The sequence below is a fragment of the Bos mutus genome, chromosome 23 (assembly GCF_027580195.1).
Source record: "Bos mutus isolate GX-2022 chromosome 23, NWIPB_WYAK_1.1, whole genome shotgun sequence".
NCBI classification, from domain to species: Eukaryota; Metazoa; Chordata; class Mammalia; order Artiodactyla; family Bovidae; genus Bos; species Bos mutus.
The window spans coordinates 4,555,748-4,574,294 of record NC_091639.1 but is presented as its reverse complement, the minus strand read 5'-3'; the positions used below and the strand labels follow the sequence as shown (position 1 = coordinate 4,574,294).

Genomic DNA, 18,547 nt, shown 5'->3' with positions numbered 1-18,547 from the left:
CAGAGTACATCATGAGAAACACTGGGCTGGAAGAAACACAAGCTGGAATCAAGATGGCCGGGAGAAATCTCAATAACCTCAGATATGCAGATGACACCACCCTTATGGCAGAAAGTGAAGAGGAACTCAAAAGCCTCTTGATGAAAGTGAAAGTGGAGAGTGAAAAAGTTGGCTTAAAGCTCAACATTCAGAAAACAAAGATCATGGCATCCGTTCCCATCACTTCATGGGAAATAGATGGGGAAACAGTGGAAACAGCGTCAGACTTTATTTTTTTTGGCTCCAGAATCACTGCAGATGGTGACTGCAGCCATGAAATTAAAAGACGCTTACTCCTTGCAAGGAAAGTTATGACCAACCTAGATAGCATATTGAAAAGCAGAGACATTATTTTGCCAACAAAGGTCTGTCTAATCAAGGCTATGGTTTTTCCAATGGTCATGTATGGATGTGAGAGTTGGACTGTGAAGAAGGCTGAGCACTGAAGAATTGATGCCTTTGAAGTGTGGTGTTGGAGAAGACTCTTGAGAGTCCCTTGGACTGCAGGGAGATCCAACCAGTCCATTCTAAAGGAGATCAGCCCTGGGATTTCTTTGGAAGGAATGATGCTAAAGCTGAAACTCCAGTAATTTGGCCACCTCATGCGAAGAGTTGACTCATTGGAAAAGACTCTGATGCTGGGAGGGATTGGGGGCAGGAAGAGAAGGGGACGACAGAGGATGAGATGGCTGGATGGCATCACTGACTCAATGGACGTGAGTCTGAGTGAACTCCGGGAGTTGGTGATGGACAGGCAGGCCTGGCGGAGAGGGCAATGGCACCCCACTCCAGTACTCTTGCTTGGAAAATCCCATGGACGGAGGAGCCTGTTAGGCTGCAGTCCATGGGGTCACTAAGAGTCGGACACGACTGATCGACTTCATTTTCACTTTTCACTTTCATGCATTGGAGAAGGAAATGGCAACCCACTCCAGTGTTCTTGCCTGGAGAATCCCAGGGACGGGGGAGCCTGGTGGGCTGCCTTCTATGGGGTCGCACAGAGTTGGACACAACTGAAGTGACTTAGCATAGCATAGCATAGGGAGGCCTGGCGTGCTGCGATTCATGGGGTCACTGAGTTGGACACGACTGAGCGACTGAACTGAACTAAACTGAACTGAACGAAGTAATCCAAAGGATGATACTCTGAAGCCATGTGAACTTTCTATTTCCAACAGTCACACAATGCTTCCCTGAATCTGATTACGTCAGCAGTTATAAACGATGATTTTCTATCATGGCTCCTACATTTTTTAGCTGCCATTCTTACCACATCTTCATTTTTTGTTTGTTTCACTATGAAATTCAGGTTTTTTTAAATTATTAAGGATTTTAAAATTCATTATTACATACTCCATTACCATAATTCTAGTTTTTAAGCAGAAATGTATTTGCAGAAATTATAAACAATACAAAATATTGATATTTTTGAGAAAACTGAGTGGGGTAAATCAATAATTAAAAATTCTCCCATGGTTCCATGGACTTCTTTTGAAGAATCACTGATAATTGACATAGTCATAATGATGCTGTCAACACAAGTGAGCAATGCAGGAGGCATTTACTAAAGGATAAGGACGACTTGTCATATTGATTTGGGCCATTAATAATCAGTGTCCATTTATATCCTATGAGTATTCTGGACTTTTTTTTTAACCATCATAATTCTTGTTGATGCTCAAATGGTTCCAAGTTTGGCCAGGGGAAGCCACTATAACCACCTGTCTCTTTGATGTACCCTGTTAGCCCTCAAGTACTTCCTTGTTTTGATTAACCCAAGTTCACTTTATCAGCCCTTTTGGTTTCCCCAAATAGTTTTAATAACTCCTACAATCTAATCCTTCTTTATTTTTTTCTTTTCCCCAAGCCTGATGCTTTCCCCAAATCTTTGCTTTCCTTTGCACTTGTTTCCATGAGGCAAAGAAACAGTGGAGGATACTTTTGTGAACAACTATTTTCAAAGGTAAATAGCAGAGTTCTCACACACACACACACACACACACACACTCACACACACACAAAGTTAATAATACGGAAATAGTCCCGTAGCTGCAAGTGGCTGTGTTGTAAGAAGCATTCTATACACACTCGGCCCACAGCATCCTTACTTTTTGTTTGCATTTACATACTTTGCCAAGCCTCCTGGAAAATGTGAGACTATTTTTGGATGTGAAGTGATGACTGTCATTGAAAATTTCCCTTTCCTGTGGATGTACAGTGTATGTGAACCAGATCAAACCTCGGCCCAGGTCAAGTATGTCCACTCTCCAGGGCCCAGCCCTCTCAGCTCAGAGCTTAATGCAACTCTGGCAGCAGCTTGGAGCGGGTGTACCGTTTCAATCCAAAGAACTCCTTTACACTGCTTCAGGTTGCTCTGTTCATCAGCATTTCCTAAAGAGGTCTCCTGACCCCTGTTCTAGGTTAGGCCTTTAGGATGGACTCAATTGTGTCCCCTCCAAAATTCATAGGTTGAAGCTAAAACCTCCAACATGACTATTTGGAGACAAGGCGTTTACAGAGTAAATTAAGTTTAAATGAGGTCATAACTGTTGGGCCCCTAATGTGATAGAACTAGTTTTCTTTGATCTGAAGAATAGGCTTCAACAGAGAACCAAGAACTCTTCTGGAATCTGGTTCACAGATTCAAAATCAATTCTTTCCTCTTAGGGGACAAAAATGCAACCATGTAGTTTAAGGCTACCCAAAATGGAATCTTAGCCACTTCATGTTTTTAAAGGGTATGACCGTGAATTAGCCTATGTTATTCACTGCCCAGAATAAACTAGAAGTGTGTGCAGACCTCTGACCTGGCCTCTACACAGGCTTCTTTCTGATACTCTACCTAGTACAGAAATGTTGAAAAAACCACCTTCACAAGACCAACTTCTAACAAAAATTCAGAACTAAAACAGCTTTTTAATGGTCTTTCATATTGAATCTGGGTCTCCTGCATTGCAGGCAGATTCTTTACCACCTGAGCCACCAGGGGAGCCTAATAGGTATTTAGTAAACAGTTTTAGGCATATTTTACAATAAACAAAAAGCTTCTGCTAAATGCCCTTGTGTGTATGAACATATCATGAAATCAAAACGCAAAAACTTCAAACATTTAAAACTTTATTGCTGGAATAGCAAACTTCATAAAGACACCTTTTGAAAGTATGTAGACAATGACAAGCAAAATAAACAGGAAACTTTGATAGAAGAAAAGCAAAGATTGTTACTATCATGCACGTACAGTCAAACTAATACCAGACCAAACAGGTACACTGAAGAGTATATGGGGTCATGGGTCATGCAATCCAAGGAGACTTATTCCAAACATTTGAGTTTCAGAGGGGTTCTTTTTTTTGGGGGGTGGGGGTGGGGGTGGGTAGGGTAATTTCCTCCTAATACATAAAATAGAAATATTTAGATGAGAAGCAGACTGATGACTATAAGGTCAATTTTATTTTCTTCACCAAGCATAGAAATCTGGATTATTGGCCAGAAGAAGTTCAAGAAGCAGTGATCAAAAATCTAAACACAGAAGAGAGGAAACAAACTCTAGATTCAATCTGTGCTATCCTTATAACCAACTACCGCTACTTCATAGATACTAGATCCAGTGTATTACATTAGTTCAGATGAGCTAAGAAGATAGAAAGCCAGAACAGCCTCTGCTGTGTATTCCCACCCCCCTCCCCTTGGCTATGTTTTCTTAAGCCTAAAAAGTTCTATCACTCTCCCGCAAGCACGAGGTTTGCTTTTACTATTACTGAATACAGTGAAAATCCATATAAACGAGCGCCGAGGTCTAGCCACCTTTCCTGCTGACCACTAGTGCCCGATCGAGCTGCTGCTAAAGGAGTAGCAGTAAGAGTAGGAGGAGTTCCCTGTGGCATCGAAGCTTCCTCTCCGGGACCCACTGCGGGAGCCGGAGCGGGACCCAGAGCGGGAGCCAGAGCGGGATCCGGAGCGGGAGCCCGGGGCAGAGGACATGTTGTAGGGGCTAGGCAAGCCCTTGGAGGACACAGAGGCAGCCTCCAGCAGGCGCAGGCCGGTGACGTCTTCCACCATGGAGCGGTTGATGGCATCCTTGTAGGATATTTTCAGCTTGGTTTTGGGGCAGGTCAGGATCTTGCCGTAGGTGCTGGTGTCTTGCAGCCTCTGAGCTGCCCGGCCGTCGATGTACCCCTTCCTGATGGCTTCCTCTGTGCTTATCCTCCCTTGTACTTCGGGGTCCACCAGGCCCCCCGTGAGGTACTGGAACTCCAGGAAGCGCTGGCCGGCCTCATAGGGAAGCCACTTTTCCTTCACCGCCTCTGCCGCCGACATCTTCTTCTTGCCCTTCACTCCTTCAAAGCCAATGAAGGCTTTCTGAGCGGGCTTCAGCCTGGTGGCCATATCCTGGTCAATCAGGCCCTGGGAGACTGCATCCTGGAGAGACAGCTTCTGGCCCGTGGTCGGGTGGATGATGCCGCCCGTGCAGGCCTGAGCCTCCAAAAGCCGCTGCCCGCTGATGCTGTCAACGATGCCCCGCTCTATCCCTTCCGAAATGGAGATCTTCTCCAGGTTTTCCGTGTCAAAGATGGCTGCGATGGGGCTGGACTCTTCCAGCGGCTCAGATAGGGAGCTGCTCCTGATGGTTAAATTCCTGATGCTGGAGATGGTGGAGATCTTACTGACGGTCTCGTGTCGGGAGCTGCCAAAGACATCATCGCTGAGGCCACCCCCGGTGCTGCTGCCACCGCCCACGATGCCGCCCACGCCACCACCCACGCCGTTCTTCAAGGAGATCATATCTGCGAACTGAGTGAGGCTGAGGCTGCCGGACCGGTACTGCTCGAAGAACTTCCTGTCGATGAGGCCCTTGTCGATAGTGTCTTGGATGTCGTACTGACTGCCCGTCTTCCTGTCCACCAGGACCACCCGAGTGGAGCCGTCCGAGCCAGTGATGGTTATTTCCTCCCACTCGCACTCCTGCTCACACAGTTCTTTGAAGGTGTCGTAGTCTATGAGGCCCTTCTTGTAGGCCTCCTGCACGGACATCTCCTTGTTGGTTTCCGGGTCCACGATGACCACTCTGCGCTTCCTGAGGGTGTTCTTCTGGGACGTCTGCACCTGTTTCTTCTTCTCTTTCAGGGGAAGGAGACACAGGCCAGTTTCTTCGTCTTTGATGCACCTTTCTTTCAGCTGCAGATACGTAAGGTTTTCTTCAGTGTTCGGGTCAAAGAAGCCTTTGGTATCATCACTCGGATCTGAGAGAATCTCACTGAGCTCCTCATTGAAGTAGCCCCTCTTGTAGGCGATGTCGACAGGCAGGCGATGGCTCTCCTTCGGGTCGATGATCCCGCCGGTTGCAATCTGCGCTTCCAGCAGGCGGATGCCATGGCCCTTTTCAATGAGCTCTTTGTTCATGGCTTGGAACAAGGAGATGATGTTTCCTGTCTCAGGGTCGTTGTACCCGGTGACGGCTCGCTCCGCAGACAGGAGCTTCTCCTTGAACTCGATGCCCACCAGGCCCCGTTTGTAGGCCTCTTCCACCGGTAACCTCAAGTTGCTCACGGGATCCACGATGAAGCCAGTTGCTGCCTGTGCTTCCAGCAGCTCCAGGGCGGTGCCGGGGCGGACCAAGCCAATTTTCATGGCCTCGTAGATGCCAAGCTTCTGTTTCGTGGTCTCGTTGTAGATGCCCGCGATGCAGCTTGAACCCTGGAGGAAGTCCTTAATTCTCTCACCAACCTCGTCATAAGAAATCTGACCCGACTCCAGTTCATTGACAGTGGACGGTCTCAATATACCAGAGTCGACCAGCTCAGAGACGGTCACGGGCTGTCTGATTCCTTGGAAGGACATACTTCTTTTCTGTACTGACAGCAGGAGCAGCCCAGTGTGCGGTTCAATTCTGCACCTCTCCCTCAGCTGCATGTAACTGACCTTCTTTTTGGTGACTGGATCCACGAAGTTCTTCTGACTATCCCGGGGGTCGTTCAGGGAACGATACAGATCTCTGTCAATCAGCCCGCGGGCCAAGGCCACATCTTTCGGCAAAAAGACGCTGTTCACGGGGTCCACCACGCCCCCCGAAGCAATCTGGGCTTCCAGCAGACGCATTCCGGTCTCTCGATCAATCAGATTTTTCTTGATGGCCTCTGACACAGACACGGTCTTGCCGGAAAATGGGTCATCGAAGCCAGTGATGGCTTTCTCCGCCGTATATATCTGCTGGCGGTCATCGAAGTCGATGAGGTCCCGCGCGATGGCACTGTCCACCGTCAGCTTCTCGTTCCTGTGGGGGTCGATTATACCACCCGTGGCTGCCTGGGCTTCCAGGAGCATGACTGTGGATTCTGGGGTGATCAACTTCTTTCTCTTGGCCTCCACCAAGGAGTACTTTTCCTTCGGGGAAGCGGACGCCCCAGCGATGGCTCCCGCTCCCCGGAGGAAAGGTTGGATCTCAGAAGCAACTTCCTCCACGGACTTCTTCCCCTTCAGCAGCTTGTCCAGGGTCGCCTTGTCGATCAGCTGGCACTCGTACAGCTGCATGGCTGTCACCTTCTTCCTCAGCCCGTCGAACACCAGCTTGGAGGAGTCCACGGACCACTCGTACTCGGTCTGGGTCTCACGGTGGGACCCAAAGGGGCGCTGCTTGAGCCTGTCGATCTCCCTCTGCAGCCGGCAGCGCTCCGTCTCCAGCTGGGACTGCGTCTCCCGGCTGGAGTCCTCCAGCTTCCGCCGGCACCTCTCCTCGATCCGCTTGATCTCCGCCTGCAGCCTTTCAATCTCGCTCCGAAGGCTGTTCTTCTCTCTCTCGCTCTTCTCTCGCTCTGACTCGATCTTCCTGATGGCCTCCTCCTTGCGGGAGTACTGCGTCTTCCACTGGTTCAGGTCGTTCTGGATCTGCTGTTTCTCACACTCCAGGCGCTGCTTCAGCCTGCTTTCCGCTTCCAGAGTCGTCTTGGCGCGACTCAGCTCCTCCTCCAGCCTCTGCAGCCTGGCCTTGTCTTGTTCCAGGACTTTGATTTTCACCAGGAGGCTCTCCCTCTCCTGCACGACCTGAGTGCACTGATTCTTGGATTCCTGAATCCTATTAGATGCCTAAAATGCAAAAAGAAAGAAATGGAAAAAAAAAAATAATGGTGTCATCATATCATAGGACCTCTTTTCCTGTTATTTGTACAACATATAGTTACTTATTTGCCCTTTCCCTCTTTCCTTAGTTGTACTGTTATTTTATCTTACAAGTTCGTGGGAAAAAGAAAATCTGTACATATACATTGCCACTTTGATAAATGGCTTCTATACTTACTATACTTTTCCATAGGAGATACGAGCAGTTGTATACCTGGTTTACTCTTAATAGTAATTATGGTTTGAACAAATATGCAAATTTTTTTCCAGGTTATCACACCGGCTGTACCTACATGCCACCTGTTACAGCTATATTGACGTGTTTAATAAAGCTATACAAATCTATGGACTCATCCACACCCCCACCCCCAGCCCCACACAAATATTGTTTACAGAAGTCAAACATGTTAGAAGTTAAAGAAGTGTTAAAATTAGGGGTTAAAAGAAAAGCCAAACAAAAAGAAACATATTAGGGCTAGGATGAAAAAAGCATAGACTAATGCATGCAGAAAAAATCATGAAAAGCAAGCAAAAAAGAGTGATTTAAAAATTGTGCAGAAAGCATGCAATTTAACATGGCTGAAAAAGCCCTTTAACGTGGCTTTTATTTAGGAAGATTTTAACTACAAACGCAGGTCGCAGCTCACAAAGTAAGAGCCGCCGTCTTCTAGAAAACAGAGTGGAACATCAAGAGGAAGAGATATCAGGTCTTACACCCGGTGGAAGGTTCTAAAGGTGGAGCCAGCGTGGGTTACACAGAGAACACCGGTGAGAGAAGAGACGGGCCAACCGCACCACAATCACTCCACCGCGGGTCCGATGAGGACAGACAACAGCAAAGAGAAAACGTGAGAGGGCTGCAAGCCTCCAGCCCGGCGGAGAGGTCCGCGGAGGGGATTAGTGAAGCGGCAACAAGCGGCGATCAAATATTTGTGAATACCTCTAAGGCCTGCTTTTGGAATCTCTCAATTTCCTGTCTCAAGTTTTCCCTCTCTCTCTGTAAATCGTTAATCAGGCCCTGCAGCTCCAGCGTGCGGTTGTTGCTGATCTGCAGCTGGTTCCGGAGCTCCGCGATGGTGGCGTTCTTGTCGTGGTCGGCCTCGCTGCGGCCCCGCTGGAGGTCGTCGTACTCCAGCCGGAGCTGGCGGAGCTCCTCCTCCAGCATCAGGTGCTCCTTGGTGAGGCTCTCGGTCAGTGACTGCAGCCGCTCGATCTCGATCTTGCTCTCGTTCAGGCTGCGGCTCTTGTCCTCGATGGCCTTCTGGAAGTGTTCGTTGCGCGTCTGCGCCTGCCTGACGCTCTCCTGCTCCTGCAGCAGCTGACGCCGCAGGGCCTCAACCTCAGAGGCCAGCCTCCGCAGCTCGTCCTGGGTCCTCTGTTTCTCCCGCAGGTGGCCGTCCAGTGTGTCCCGCTGCTGCCGCAGCTCGTCCTCACTCCGCTTCTTCACGATGGACGCCTGCTCCAGCTGCTGGGTCAGGCTGGTGACCTTGATCGCCTGCTCCTTCAGGGTCCTCCGCATGCCCTCCAGCTCCTCCTCCAGCTTCTTCCTCTTAGAGGAGTCCTCGGAGGCTGCCCTCTTCAGCCTGGCCAACTCCTCCTCTGCCTTCTGTTTCTGCAGCTGCAGCTCCTTCAGGGAGGTCTGGAAGCGGGCGATGTCCTGGTCCCGGACAGTCCTCTCCTGGGACACCCGCTCATAGTCCAGCCTCAGGCGCAGCAGCTCCTGTTCTTGCACCTTCAGCTTGCTGATGGTCTCCGTGGCGCTGCTGTGAGCTTTCTGCAGCTCGCCCTGCGCCCTCTGCAGCCTGGCGTTTTCATCCTCCAGGCACTTCCTCTGGCTGGCTTCCGTCTCAATCAGCTGCTTCAACTTGTCGATCTCCTTGTTTTTGTCCTGGATCGTCTTGGCGGCATCGTCCAGAGACTGCTTGTACCTGGCGCTCTCTTCCGTCCGCATCTGCGTCACCTGCCTCAGCTCAACCTCCAGCTGCTGTTTCCGCTGCGACATCTCCAAGCCGGTGGCCTTCTGCTGCTGGACGTTCTCTTCGACCCTCCTGAGGGTCTCCGTGTTCTGGGCCAGAGTGTTCTTCAGCCTCTTGACTTCTTCCGAGAGGCTCCGGTTTTCCCTGGTGAGGGTGTCTATCTGGGCCCGGTAGCCGCTGGTGTCCTCTTCCTTTTGCAGGGTGAGCTGGTGGATGGTTGTCTTGGTGATGTTGATCTCCGTCTCGAACTGGTTCTTTAAGCTGATGATTTCCTCGTCATAATTGGCCCTGACCTTAGCCAGTTCATTTTCATATTCCCAGCGGCGCTTGGCCTCCTCCTGGAACTCAGTTTTGAGTCTTTCGATCTCCTTGTTTTTGTCCTGGATGGTCTTGGCCGCCTCCTCCAGGGACTGCTTGTGCCTGGCGTTGTCCTCGGAGCGCTGCTGGATGACCTGCTTCAGCTCTATCTCCAGGTACTGCTTCTTCTGCAGCACCTCGGAGCCACAGGCCTTCTGCTGCAGGGCGTCCTCCTCGGCCCGCCTCCGCTGCTCCGTGGTCTGCAGGATGCTGTCGTTGAGACGGACAATCTCCTCCTTCAGATCTCGGTTCTCCCTCGAGAGTCTATCGAGCTGGTTGCGGAGGTTCTTGGAATCATCCTCTTTCTGCATGGATATCTCTTTGATGGTAGTCTTGGTGATGTTAATCTCTGTTTCATACTTGTTCCTTAAATTACTCATCTCCTCATTATAGTGGTTTCTTACCTTTGCCAGCTCATTTTCATATTCTCTCTTCCGGGCACCCTCCTCTTGCAGCAGCACTCTCAACCTCTCTATCTCGAACTCCTTCTCCTTGATGGCCTTCTCAGACTCCATCTTCTGCCAGCCGAGGCTCTCCTTCTCGTTCTGCCGTGCTTTCTGCAGCTGGTCGTAGTCGCTCTTCTGCTGGTCAAACCTGTCCTCCACGGCCTTTCTCCTGCGCTTCTCATCCTCGATCTCGTACGTCAGCCGGGTGATCTTCTCGTTGAGTTCTTTGATCTGCCCGTAGCATTTGTCTAGGTTTTGCTTGGCCGACTTGCCGTCCAGCTCGGCCTGTCTCTTCAGCTCCTCCAGGCTCACGAGCTTAGCTTTGAACTGGGAGCACTCCGCCTGGTATTTCTGCAGGTTCTGATCCAGGAATTTGTTCTTATTGCAGTTCTCCGAGTTGGCGTCTCGGGCCAGCCTGAGCTCCTCCTCCAGAACTTCGATCTTGGTATTTTTCAGCTGTGGAAGGGAAATCAGAGAGGGTGTTGAAAGAAACATACCCCGACATCGTAAGAAAGAAGCAGTACTTCCTCCCCAGCAGACCCATGTGCTTTCTTCACTTCTTGGTACACAACTACACACGCACACACAAACAAGCACATAAAGCGTGATACAAGGCAAAAGCTAGGAGGCAAAACATCCCAGAAATCCCTACTCTCGTCATTCTTCCATCGGGCGCTTACGTGATCTTAGTAAGGGACCTATCCTCTGAGTTTCGGCTTCCTTCAGTATCTACAAATGAAGGAATTTCTTTCAAGACCAAAAGCTTATGATTTCCTAAATTACTGTCCTTAATTTCCAGGCATAAAGTAAGTTTCCATATAAACTCAGCACGAGCGTTAGAAATGAGAAGTAAATTCAACAATCACCTGACGTGAAAAATTCAAATCCAGCGAGTCCTGGGTGTTCTTCTTAATTTAACACAAAGAAATAAAGCTAATTCCTTGACCAAACGTTAAATGAAATTCCTGGGGGTCTTGGCAAAGTACAATAGCTATAATTTTGAAAATATGACCTCAGTCCACTTCTTGCAGTGAACTGGAGAACAGGACTGATACCTGATTTATGAATGAACTGTATTATACTATTTAGAGGAAATACAGTTTCACCAAGGAATATCCATGTTAAGATGAGGCAGTGGAAAAAAAAAAATGGGCATGTACACACTGCTATTTTTAAAATGGATAACCAACAAGGACCTGCTGTACAGCACATGGAACTCTGCTCCGTGTTAGGCGGCATCCGGGAAGGGAGGAGGCCTTGGGGGAGAAAAGGTACATGTATACGTACGGCTGAGTCCCTTCACCGCTCATGTGAAACTATCACAACACTGTTTGCTAATCGGCTGTACCCCAATGCAAAAGAAAAAGTTAAAAAAACCCAACAAGGCAGTAGTAATTAAGTTCCATTCTATTTTCTTTTCAATCGTCCATGGAAATAAAGTGAGTAGATTACCTTCAGATCTTCCAAACTCTTCAGCATCTCACTTAAGAATCTGTAATAGTCTCCAGACCTTGTAAGAAGCTCTATGTACCGAGCATGCATATCTGCAGCCTTGGAGGAAAGATACGCAAGGACCGGTCAATGACATTGCTTTCAAAAGAAGTCCTATGCAAGCTGACCAATTCTGTTTCTAAAACAATCCAATAGTGAAATTATAACTTAGAGAGTGAATTTCCTTTTTTCATCTGTGCTAATTCCAAAATCCAATAAAACAATAAAGTGCAATAAAACGAAGGGCCTAAAACCATGCATTTTATCCTCATCCCTCTAGGGTATGCCCCCTAAACCCTCTGATATGGGGGATGCTCTCTGATATCTTTGAGAAGAAGTTGTCTTTAGAAATTGACTAGATATTTTCCACTTTTTAAATGTCTCTCTCAATAAACCCAGAGTTTAAGCCCAGTTTCTGCAGAGAGTCTAATGTATAAATAGACCCAGACTTCTCACTGATCATTTCCTAAAATGCATCTTATACTGATGATTTACACTAGAGAGAGGATAACCTATTAAACCGTTTTGAATGGAAACCTTCCCTATAGCAAGAGATGAATTCAGGGAGAGTGGGGAAGACAGGAAGGGGACAGGGAAGAAAGAAGACGCAGACAGAGGGGCAGGCTCTCAGAGAGAGGTAATAACTTATCTACCTCTTGCAGAATCACCCCAGAAGGAGACTGAATCACAGTTCTCTTGATAGGGATACTCAGCAGAGTTTCCAGTCCTGAGGTGTATGATGCCAGCTGCAGTTCATAATCCTGCAGAATAACGACGTTTCAGAAAAACATACGTAACTGACTTAAAAGGAGTCACTGGCAGCTACAATTCCAGTTTTAAATCACCACGCTGTACTTCCGATGTCCAAGCCCAAAGGCCATAACGTGCTGCTAGTGTCCAAGCATCCTACGATAGTATTAAACCAGTGGCACATCTTTATAAGCTAAACGGAGATCTCTGCACACACCACCAGTCTAAAGATGAAGACCAGCCCACTGCCGCAGATACTGCCAGTGTATAATGACTTCAGGCTAATGGATCATAAGTGTTTATGGTTTGTTCAGGAGAGAATACACAAAAGCCATAATTGCTGTCCTCAAGAAGTTTATCATCTTTAAAGAAAGATGATGTCTTACATCAGGAAATAATGTAGTCAATAATGTTCTTTTTTAATAAAAAAACACAGAACACTTCATGAATTTGCATGTCATCCTTGCACAGGGCTGGGCTGATCGTCTTTGTATGATTCCCGTTTTAATATACATGCTGCCAAAGCAAACACCGTTCATAATATTCTTGATGAAACACAAACAGGCTTTCTGAAACCAACATACCTTAATTGAATTTGCACAAAGTTCAGCAATTTTTTGTACTTCTTCTGATTTGTCTCGTTTGCCACTTATCTCACTGTGCAAGTTCTATACAGAAAAGAAAATATTTACAAATGTTAAAGTGTACACATATTTTAAAATAAATGTTTTTTTCATTCTTTAACCACTGTTATTTGTCTCCCCCCTCCCCCTGCCAGTTTAAGACCTGTTCTGACCCCATAGTCTCACAGTTAAACCTCAGGAGATGAGTATGTTTTCTATTCAGAAAATAGAAGGAAGATCTTCAACTTCTTATGATCTAAGAGGTTACTATCTAGTCAGCACTCTTTTCTGGTCCTGTTAACTCAATTTGTAAAGATACTTTACTATAACATAACATTATTTCTACGTTCATCATTGCATTTCTTTGTAAATATCTCAACTGCTTTTCCTCTGGGCTTTATTTAAGCATTCCCCAAATGGACTAGTGGTGTTAAAGATTTATCATTTCATGAAAAGATACACACACCCCTACGTTCATAAGGGCACTATTTATAATAGCGAGGAAACGGAAACAGCCTAACATCCATCAGCAGACGAATGGATAAGGAAGATAAGGTACATATACACAAGGGAGTAGCTTGGCAGTAAAATAAACAAATGAAATAATGCCATTTGCAGCAACATGGACGGACCCAGAGATTTTCATACCAAGTGAAGTGCGTCAGGAAGAAAAGAGACGAACACCATATACTGTCACTTACATGCGCTACCAAGTGAAGTGCGTCAGGAAGAAAAGAGACAAACACCATATACTGTCACTTACATACGCAATCTCAAATATGACACAGATGAACTTATCTCTGAAATAAAACAGACTCATAGACAGTGCTGAGTGTGTGTGCTGGTGGGAGACAGAGGCTGGGAATCTGGGATTAGCAGATGCAGACTTCTATACATAGAATGGAAAAACAACATGCCCTACTGTATAGCATAGGAAACTATATTCAATATCTCATAGTAAACCATAATGGGAAAGACTGTATATTTATGTATAACTGAATCACTTTGCTGTACAGCCGAAACTAATACAATAGTGTAAACCAACTATACTTCAATAAAATACATTTTTTAAAAACTTATCACTTTAAACCTCAACACTGCTATGAAAACCAGAGGAAGATACAGCTTATACCCAGTGAAATCTATGCAGTGACAAATCTGCTTATACCTTCTGCTCATTCAAAAATCTCATGACCGTGTTGGAATCTCCAAACTTCATGGATTCTAAGCTATCCTGGCGGCGTTTGGCATCATAGAGCCATTTGCAGAAAGTCTGATAGTTATCACGGTAATTCCTCAGTTGCTTGATTTGTTTCTCCAGATCCCATAATCTGGTGAAAATAAGAGATAATAAAATTATCAGAGCGTTGCTGCTGCTGCTGCTAAGTTGTTTCAGTCGTGTCCGACCCTGTGCGACCCCACAGATAGCGATGCTGCTGCTCTGCAGAAGTATTTAACACAGAGTTACCAGAGGACCCAGAATGCCACTGGGCACACACTCAAGAAAACATACATCCACACAAAAGCTAACATGTGAATGTGTGCAGCAGCACTACATGATAGCCAGAAACTGGGAACAACCCAAATATACATCCAATGATGAAAGAATAAACAAAATGTGCTTTAGCCATACGATGGAATATTATACAGTCAGGAAAAAGAGGTGAGGTACTGACATGAGCTACCCAATGGGTGAACCTGGGAAATGTTATGCTAAATGAAAAAAAAAACCAACAGTCACAAAGGACCACACATCATATCTTTCCATTTATACGAAACACCCAGAACAGGCAAAGCTATAGAGACGCAAGTTCAGTGGTGGTTGTTTGGGGCTGGAGGGCTGGGAGGAAACGGGGCAAAGTGCCAGTGGGTACAAGGTGCTTTGTTTCTGGCCATGCCACGCAGATGCGGGACCTTAGTTCCTCGTGAATGTGAGTGAAGAGTGAGTGAAAGTTGCTCAGTCGTGTCTGACTCTCTGCGACCCCATGGACTACAGAATCCATGGAATTCTCCAGGTCAGAATACTGGAGTGGCTAGCCTTTTCCTTTTCCAGGAGATCTTCCCAACCCAGGGATTGAACCCACGTCTCCCACATTGCAGGCAGATTCTTTACCAGCTGAGCCACAAGGGAAGCCCTTAGTTCCCTGACCAGGGATCAAACCTGTGCCCTCTTCAGTGGAAGTGCAGAGTCTTAACCGCTACACAACCAGGGAAGTCGTCAAGGTTTCTTTTTTAGGGTGATGAAAATGTTCCAAACTCGGAATGTGGTAATGGTTACACATTCTGAACTTACTAAAAACAACTGAATTGTATACTTTCAGTTGTGAATTGAAAGTGAATTGCATGGCGTGTGAATTATATATCAGTAGAGATGTTTCTAGCAGCTGTCTTCAGGAGCTGTTTTCAAATCCTCATTTGCAGTAAGGCATTTCTTTCGTATTAAATATAAGATTTAATTTTCACTAAATTTTGGAGAATGCTCCCTCAGAGTCACTACTCCTTCTAACAAACGGTCATAACAGGAGTTTAGGGGGCACAGCAGAGCGTGATCAACGGCTTCCCTTATTTCCCTGTGAGCCTGGAGGGTACCCGACATAAGTGAGTTCAAGCCTGGCTACTGGGCTGAGGTCTCTTCCACTCCCAGCAAAGCTGCCAGTGTGCGAAGAAAGCACCTAGGAAGCCGAACTGACACACGAACAAGACCACTGTTTTAGATTCTGGCCAAGCCACAGGGCATACAGGATTTCAGTTCCCCAACCAGGGATCGAACCTACACCCCCTGTGCTGGAAGCACAGAGTCTTAAACTCTGGACCACCAGGGCAGTCTCCAGAACCACTGTTTTCTTTAGTGATGACTTCAAGTGCCGTTATATTGGGAACAACCAAACGGGCAGAAAGTGTGGGAGGAGTCTGGCACACCTGTAGTCTATCTGCTTATCGATTCTCTGCCAGCGATCTGTCAGCTGGGTGACCTTTTCGCTGAACTTGCCCAGGTCCAGGTCATAGAGTGGATACTGCTGTGAAGTCTGGGAGTGGATCTGCTGGGCCTTCTGCAGTTCAGTCTTCATGGTGGCCAACAAGGACTTCTTCAAGTTCAAGTCATTTTTAATTTTCTGTCACAGCAAAAAAAAAAAAAGTACTAATTAACCTCATTCCAACTTGATGCTACACTGCAAGGAAAATATCTTTAAAGACTGCATTTCCTAATATTTGTGCTAATGACCTAGTTCTTGTGCTAACTCAAGAAAAAAAAAAAGAATTTGAAAAAAAATTGATGTGTAAATCAGTTTAAGGAATGCTATATATCACACTCCACTCCATTCCTGGAAAATTATAAAATTTGTTAATATATTTGGGCTTCCCAGGTGGCACAGCGTTAAAGAATCTGCCAGCCAATGCAGGAGATGCAAGAGATACACGTTTGATCCTGGGTTGGGAAGATCCCCTGAAGAAGGAAATGGCAACCCACTCCAATATCCTTGCCTGGGAAATCCCGTGGACAGAGGAGCCTGGTGGGCTACAATCCACGGGATCACAGAGTCGGACACTGTGATTAATATATTTAATATCATATCTCAGGCTCTGAAAAGTGCTACTGTACTAGGCTCAGCTGCTAAGTCATGCTCCACTCTTTATGACCCCAGGGACTGTAGCTCGCCAGGATCCTCTGTCCATGAAACTTCCCAGCAAGAATTCTGGAGTGGGTTGCCATTTCCTTCTCCAGGGATCTTCTCGACCCAGGGATCAAACCTGAGTCTCCTGTGGCTCTTGCACTGCGGGCAGATTCTTTACCGCTGAGGCATTGGGGAAGCCCATCCCAGTACTACAGTACCAGCTTAATTAGACTTAACTAGGCTAATCTCACTACAAATGACCTTCTCAGGTAGGTCCTGCCAACGTGCTCTGGACAACAGCGTTCTGGGGATAACAGCTGATGTCAACCACGTGTGGCCAACAAAATCCAGTAATCCTCAAAAGTCATGAAGACATAGCGAAGCTTTATCACTGGGGACTGAGTATTCCTGCATTTTTTCCAAAATAAACTGGGCCGCTGTTAAAACTCCTCTTATTACCTTGAGTCCACAGCGGTAAGCCTCCACTTTATCCAGATCCAGGCACACGGTCTCCTCTTCCGTAAGTCTGGCCTCATAAACCTTCAACATGTCTTCTGTCTGGAGAATGGCCTGCAGGAGGGCTCTCACAGCACACAAGCTGTCAGGAGCCAAAGAGGCAGATAAAATTGCCGATGACACAATTAGACTTTGGCTCTTGCCACTCTTCATAAAAGGGAACGATGTTAAAGCAGAGAAAAATTGATTTTGCTTATTTTAGAAGCAGCGCAGCGATGCATTGTTTCCCCCACTTTCATGATTCAGAACACCACTCTGCATTAATGGGAGAATTCTAAGCTCTGGCCTGAAGAGGCTGCCTTGGTTAGAAGAGACACCGGAGTTCAGAACAGTGGGACTGGCGCCCTAGGCTGGAGGATCCTCTCCCAGAAGCACAGAAAATGTGAGTCCCTCATGAAAAGACAAACCACAGGCAACGGCTCCAGCAACCAGCACATAAAGCAAATGCAGTCTCACAAAATGAAGCTTGAGAAAAGCCGAGTATCTGAGGTCAGTGTCAGTCGTCTTTACCTATTTAAGTAGCCGTCCGTCACGCCGTTGATATTTTCCAGTTTCTGAAACAATCCAAATACCTCATTCTGCAAATAGCAATATTTTTCCGAACCTCTGAAGTTGGCTAGCATGTCCTTCAGCTGGTTGAGAACTTGAGCAATGGCTTGAGCATCATTCTGTACGCTCTGTCCAGAAAGAAGGAAAGTGCCTTTGATTTAGCTGTATGCCTATCACCATCATTCTTGCCCTCAAAAAGCCCACAAAATGTGAATGATTCAAGAGAGAGTTGACCCTTCCTGTCCTTCATCAGGGAGGCCTTACCAGCCTCTGTTGGGTCAATCAACCCTCTTCCTTAGAAAGTACACCTCAGACATTCCAATGCTGTGCCCAGGCCTGGCTGAGCAGAAGGAACGACTGAGGCTGACGCCGAAGCACCTGGGCTGCAGTCCCAGCTCCACGGCTCTTACACCCACTCCCCCAACCAAATCTCTCCACGTCCATTTCCTGTTTGCAAAGAATATCATTCTACCTGTCTAACCCACATCATACGCTGTCTCGGGCAGAAGCCGAATTCATGCTTGTGAAAACTTAGGAAATCTACAAAGTACTATACTGCAGAAAAGGAAGAACACGCAGCCTGATTCAGCAACGCATCATCTAACAGCAAAGACAGTTTAATCCCCAACCTGGCATTGTTCAACAAATGTGGAAGCATGGGAAAGGAAAAAGGAAGTCGGGCCAGAAGCCTTTTATTGAAAACGAAGGTTTTCAAGCCTAAAAATGTTTAAACCAGGAGGTTTTTTCCATTAGTTCTCAGTTAAATATAAATATACCTGGAATCAAGCAAAATAATAACGAGCGCCTACCTTGAGCTCGTTTATTTTCACTGTGATGTGGTGGGAAGACCCCTGATCTGCCAGAAGGATGTTCTTCAGGGCCATCCTGCTCTCACAGAGCTCCATCTGCCGGCGTATCTTCTGGAGCTCTATCAACATCCACGCTTCTTGCTTGTCATTTTCTCTGTTGGTTTCAATTACTTTATTGTGGTTGACGTCTTGGCAGGTCCCAAGGTGAGTGATTTCAGTTGTGGTTACTGTAAAAATGTTAGGACCACAAAAATCAGAGAATTC

The 18,547-nt window shown here is 46.7% G+C and overlaps 1 protein-coding gene and 1 non-coding gene across 3 annotated transcripts in view; both read right to left on the bottom strand.

Annotated features, from left to right (window-relative positions):
• Positions 1-3,320: 3,320 nt before the first annotated feature.
• Positions 3,321-18,547, bottom strand: part of DSP (desmoplakin) — a 43,986-nt gene continuing 28,759 nt past the window's right edge. Inside the window, exons 15-24 of one of the 2 annotated variants that reach the window (XM_005893542.2) lie at positions 18,284-18,510; positions 17,436-17,602; positions 16,869-17,007; positions 15,715-15,908; positions 13,964-14,126; positions 12,757-12,840; positions 12,076-12,183; positions 11,384-11,482; positions 8,093-10,387; positions 3,321-7,119 (exon numbers count right to left, since the gene is read on the bottom strand). In XM_005893542.2, the coding sequence (XP_005893604.2) occupies positions 3,859-7,119; positions 8,093-10,387; positions 11,384-11,482; positions 12,076-12,183; positions 12,757-12,840; positions 13,964-14,126; positions 15,715-15,908; positions 16,869-17,007; positions 17,436-17,602; positions 18,284-18,510 (6,737 nt within the window). In that variant the 3' untranslated portion in view covers positions 3,321-3,858. The remainder of the gene's footprint in view (positions 7,120-8,092; positions 10,388-11,383; positions 11,483-12,075; positions 12,184-12,756; positions 12,841-13,963; positions 14,127-15,714; positions 15,909-16,868; positions 17,008-17,435; positions 17,603-18,283; positions 18,511-18,547) is intronic. The other variant, XM_014477514.2, reaches the window with a different exon arrangement.
• LOC138985158 (U6 spliceosomal RNA) lies at positions 12,599-12,700 on the bottom strand. The gene has a single exon (XR_011462414.1). It is a non-coding gene; the product is annotated as a U6 spliceosomal RNA (small nuclear RNA).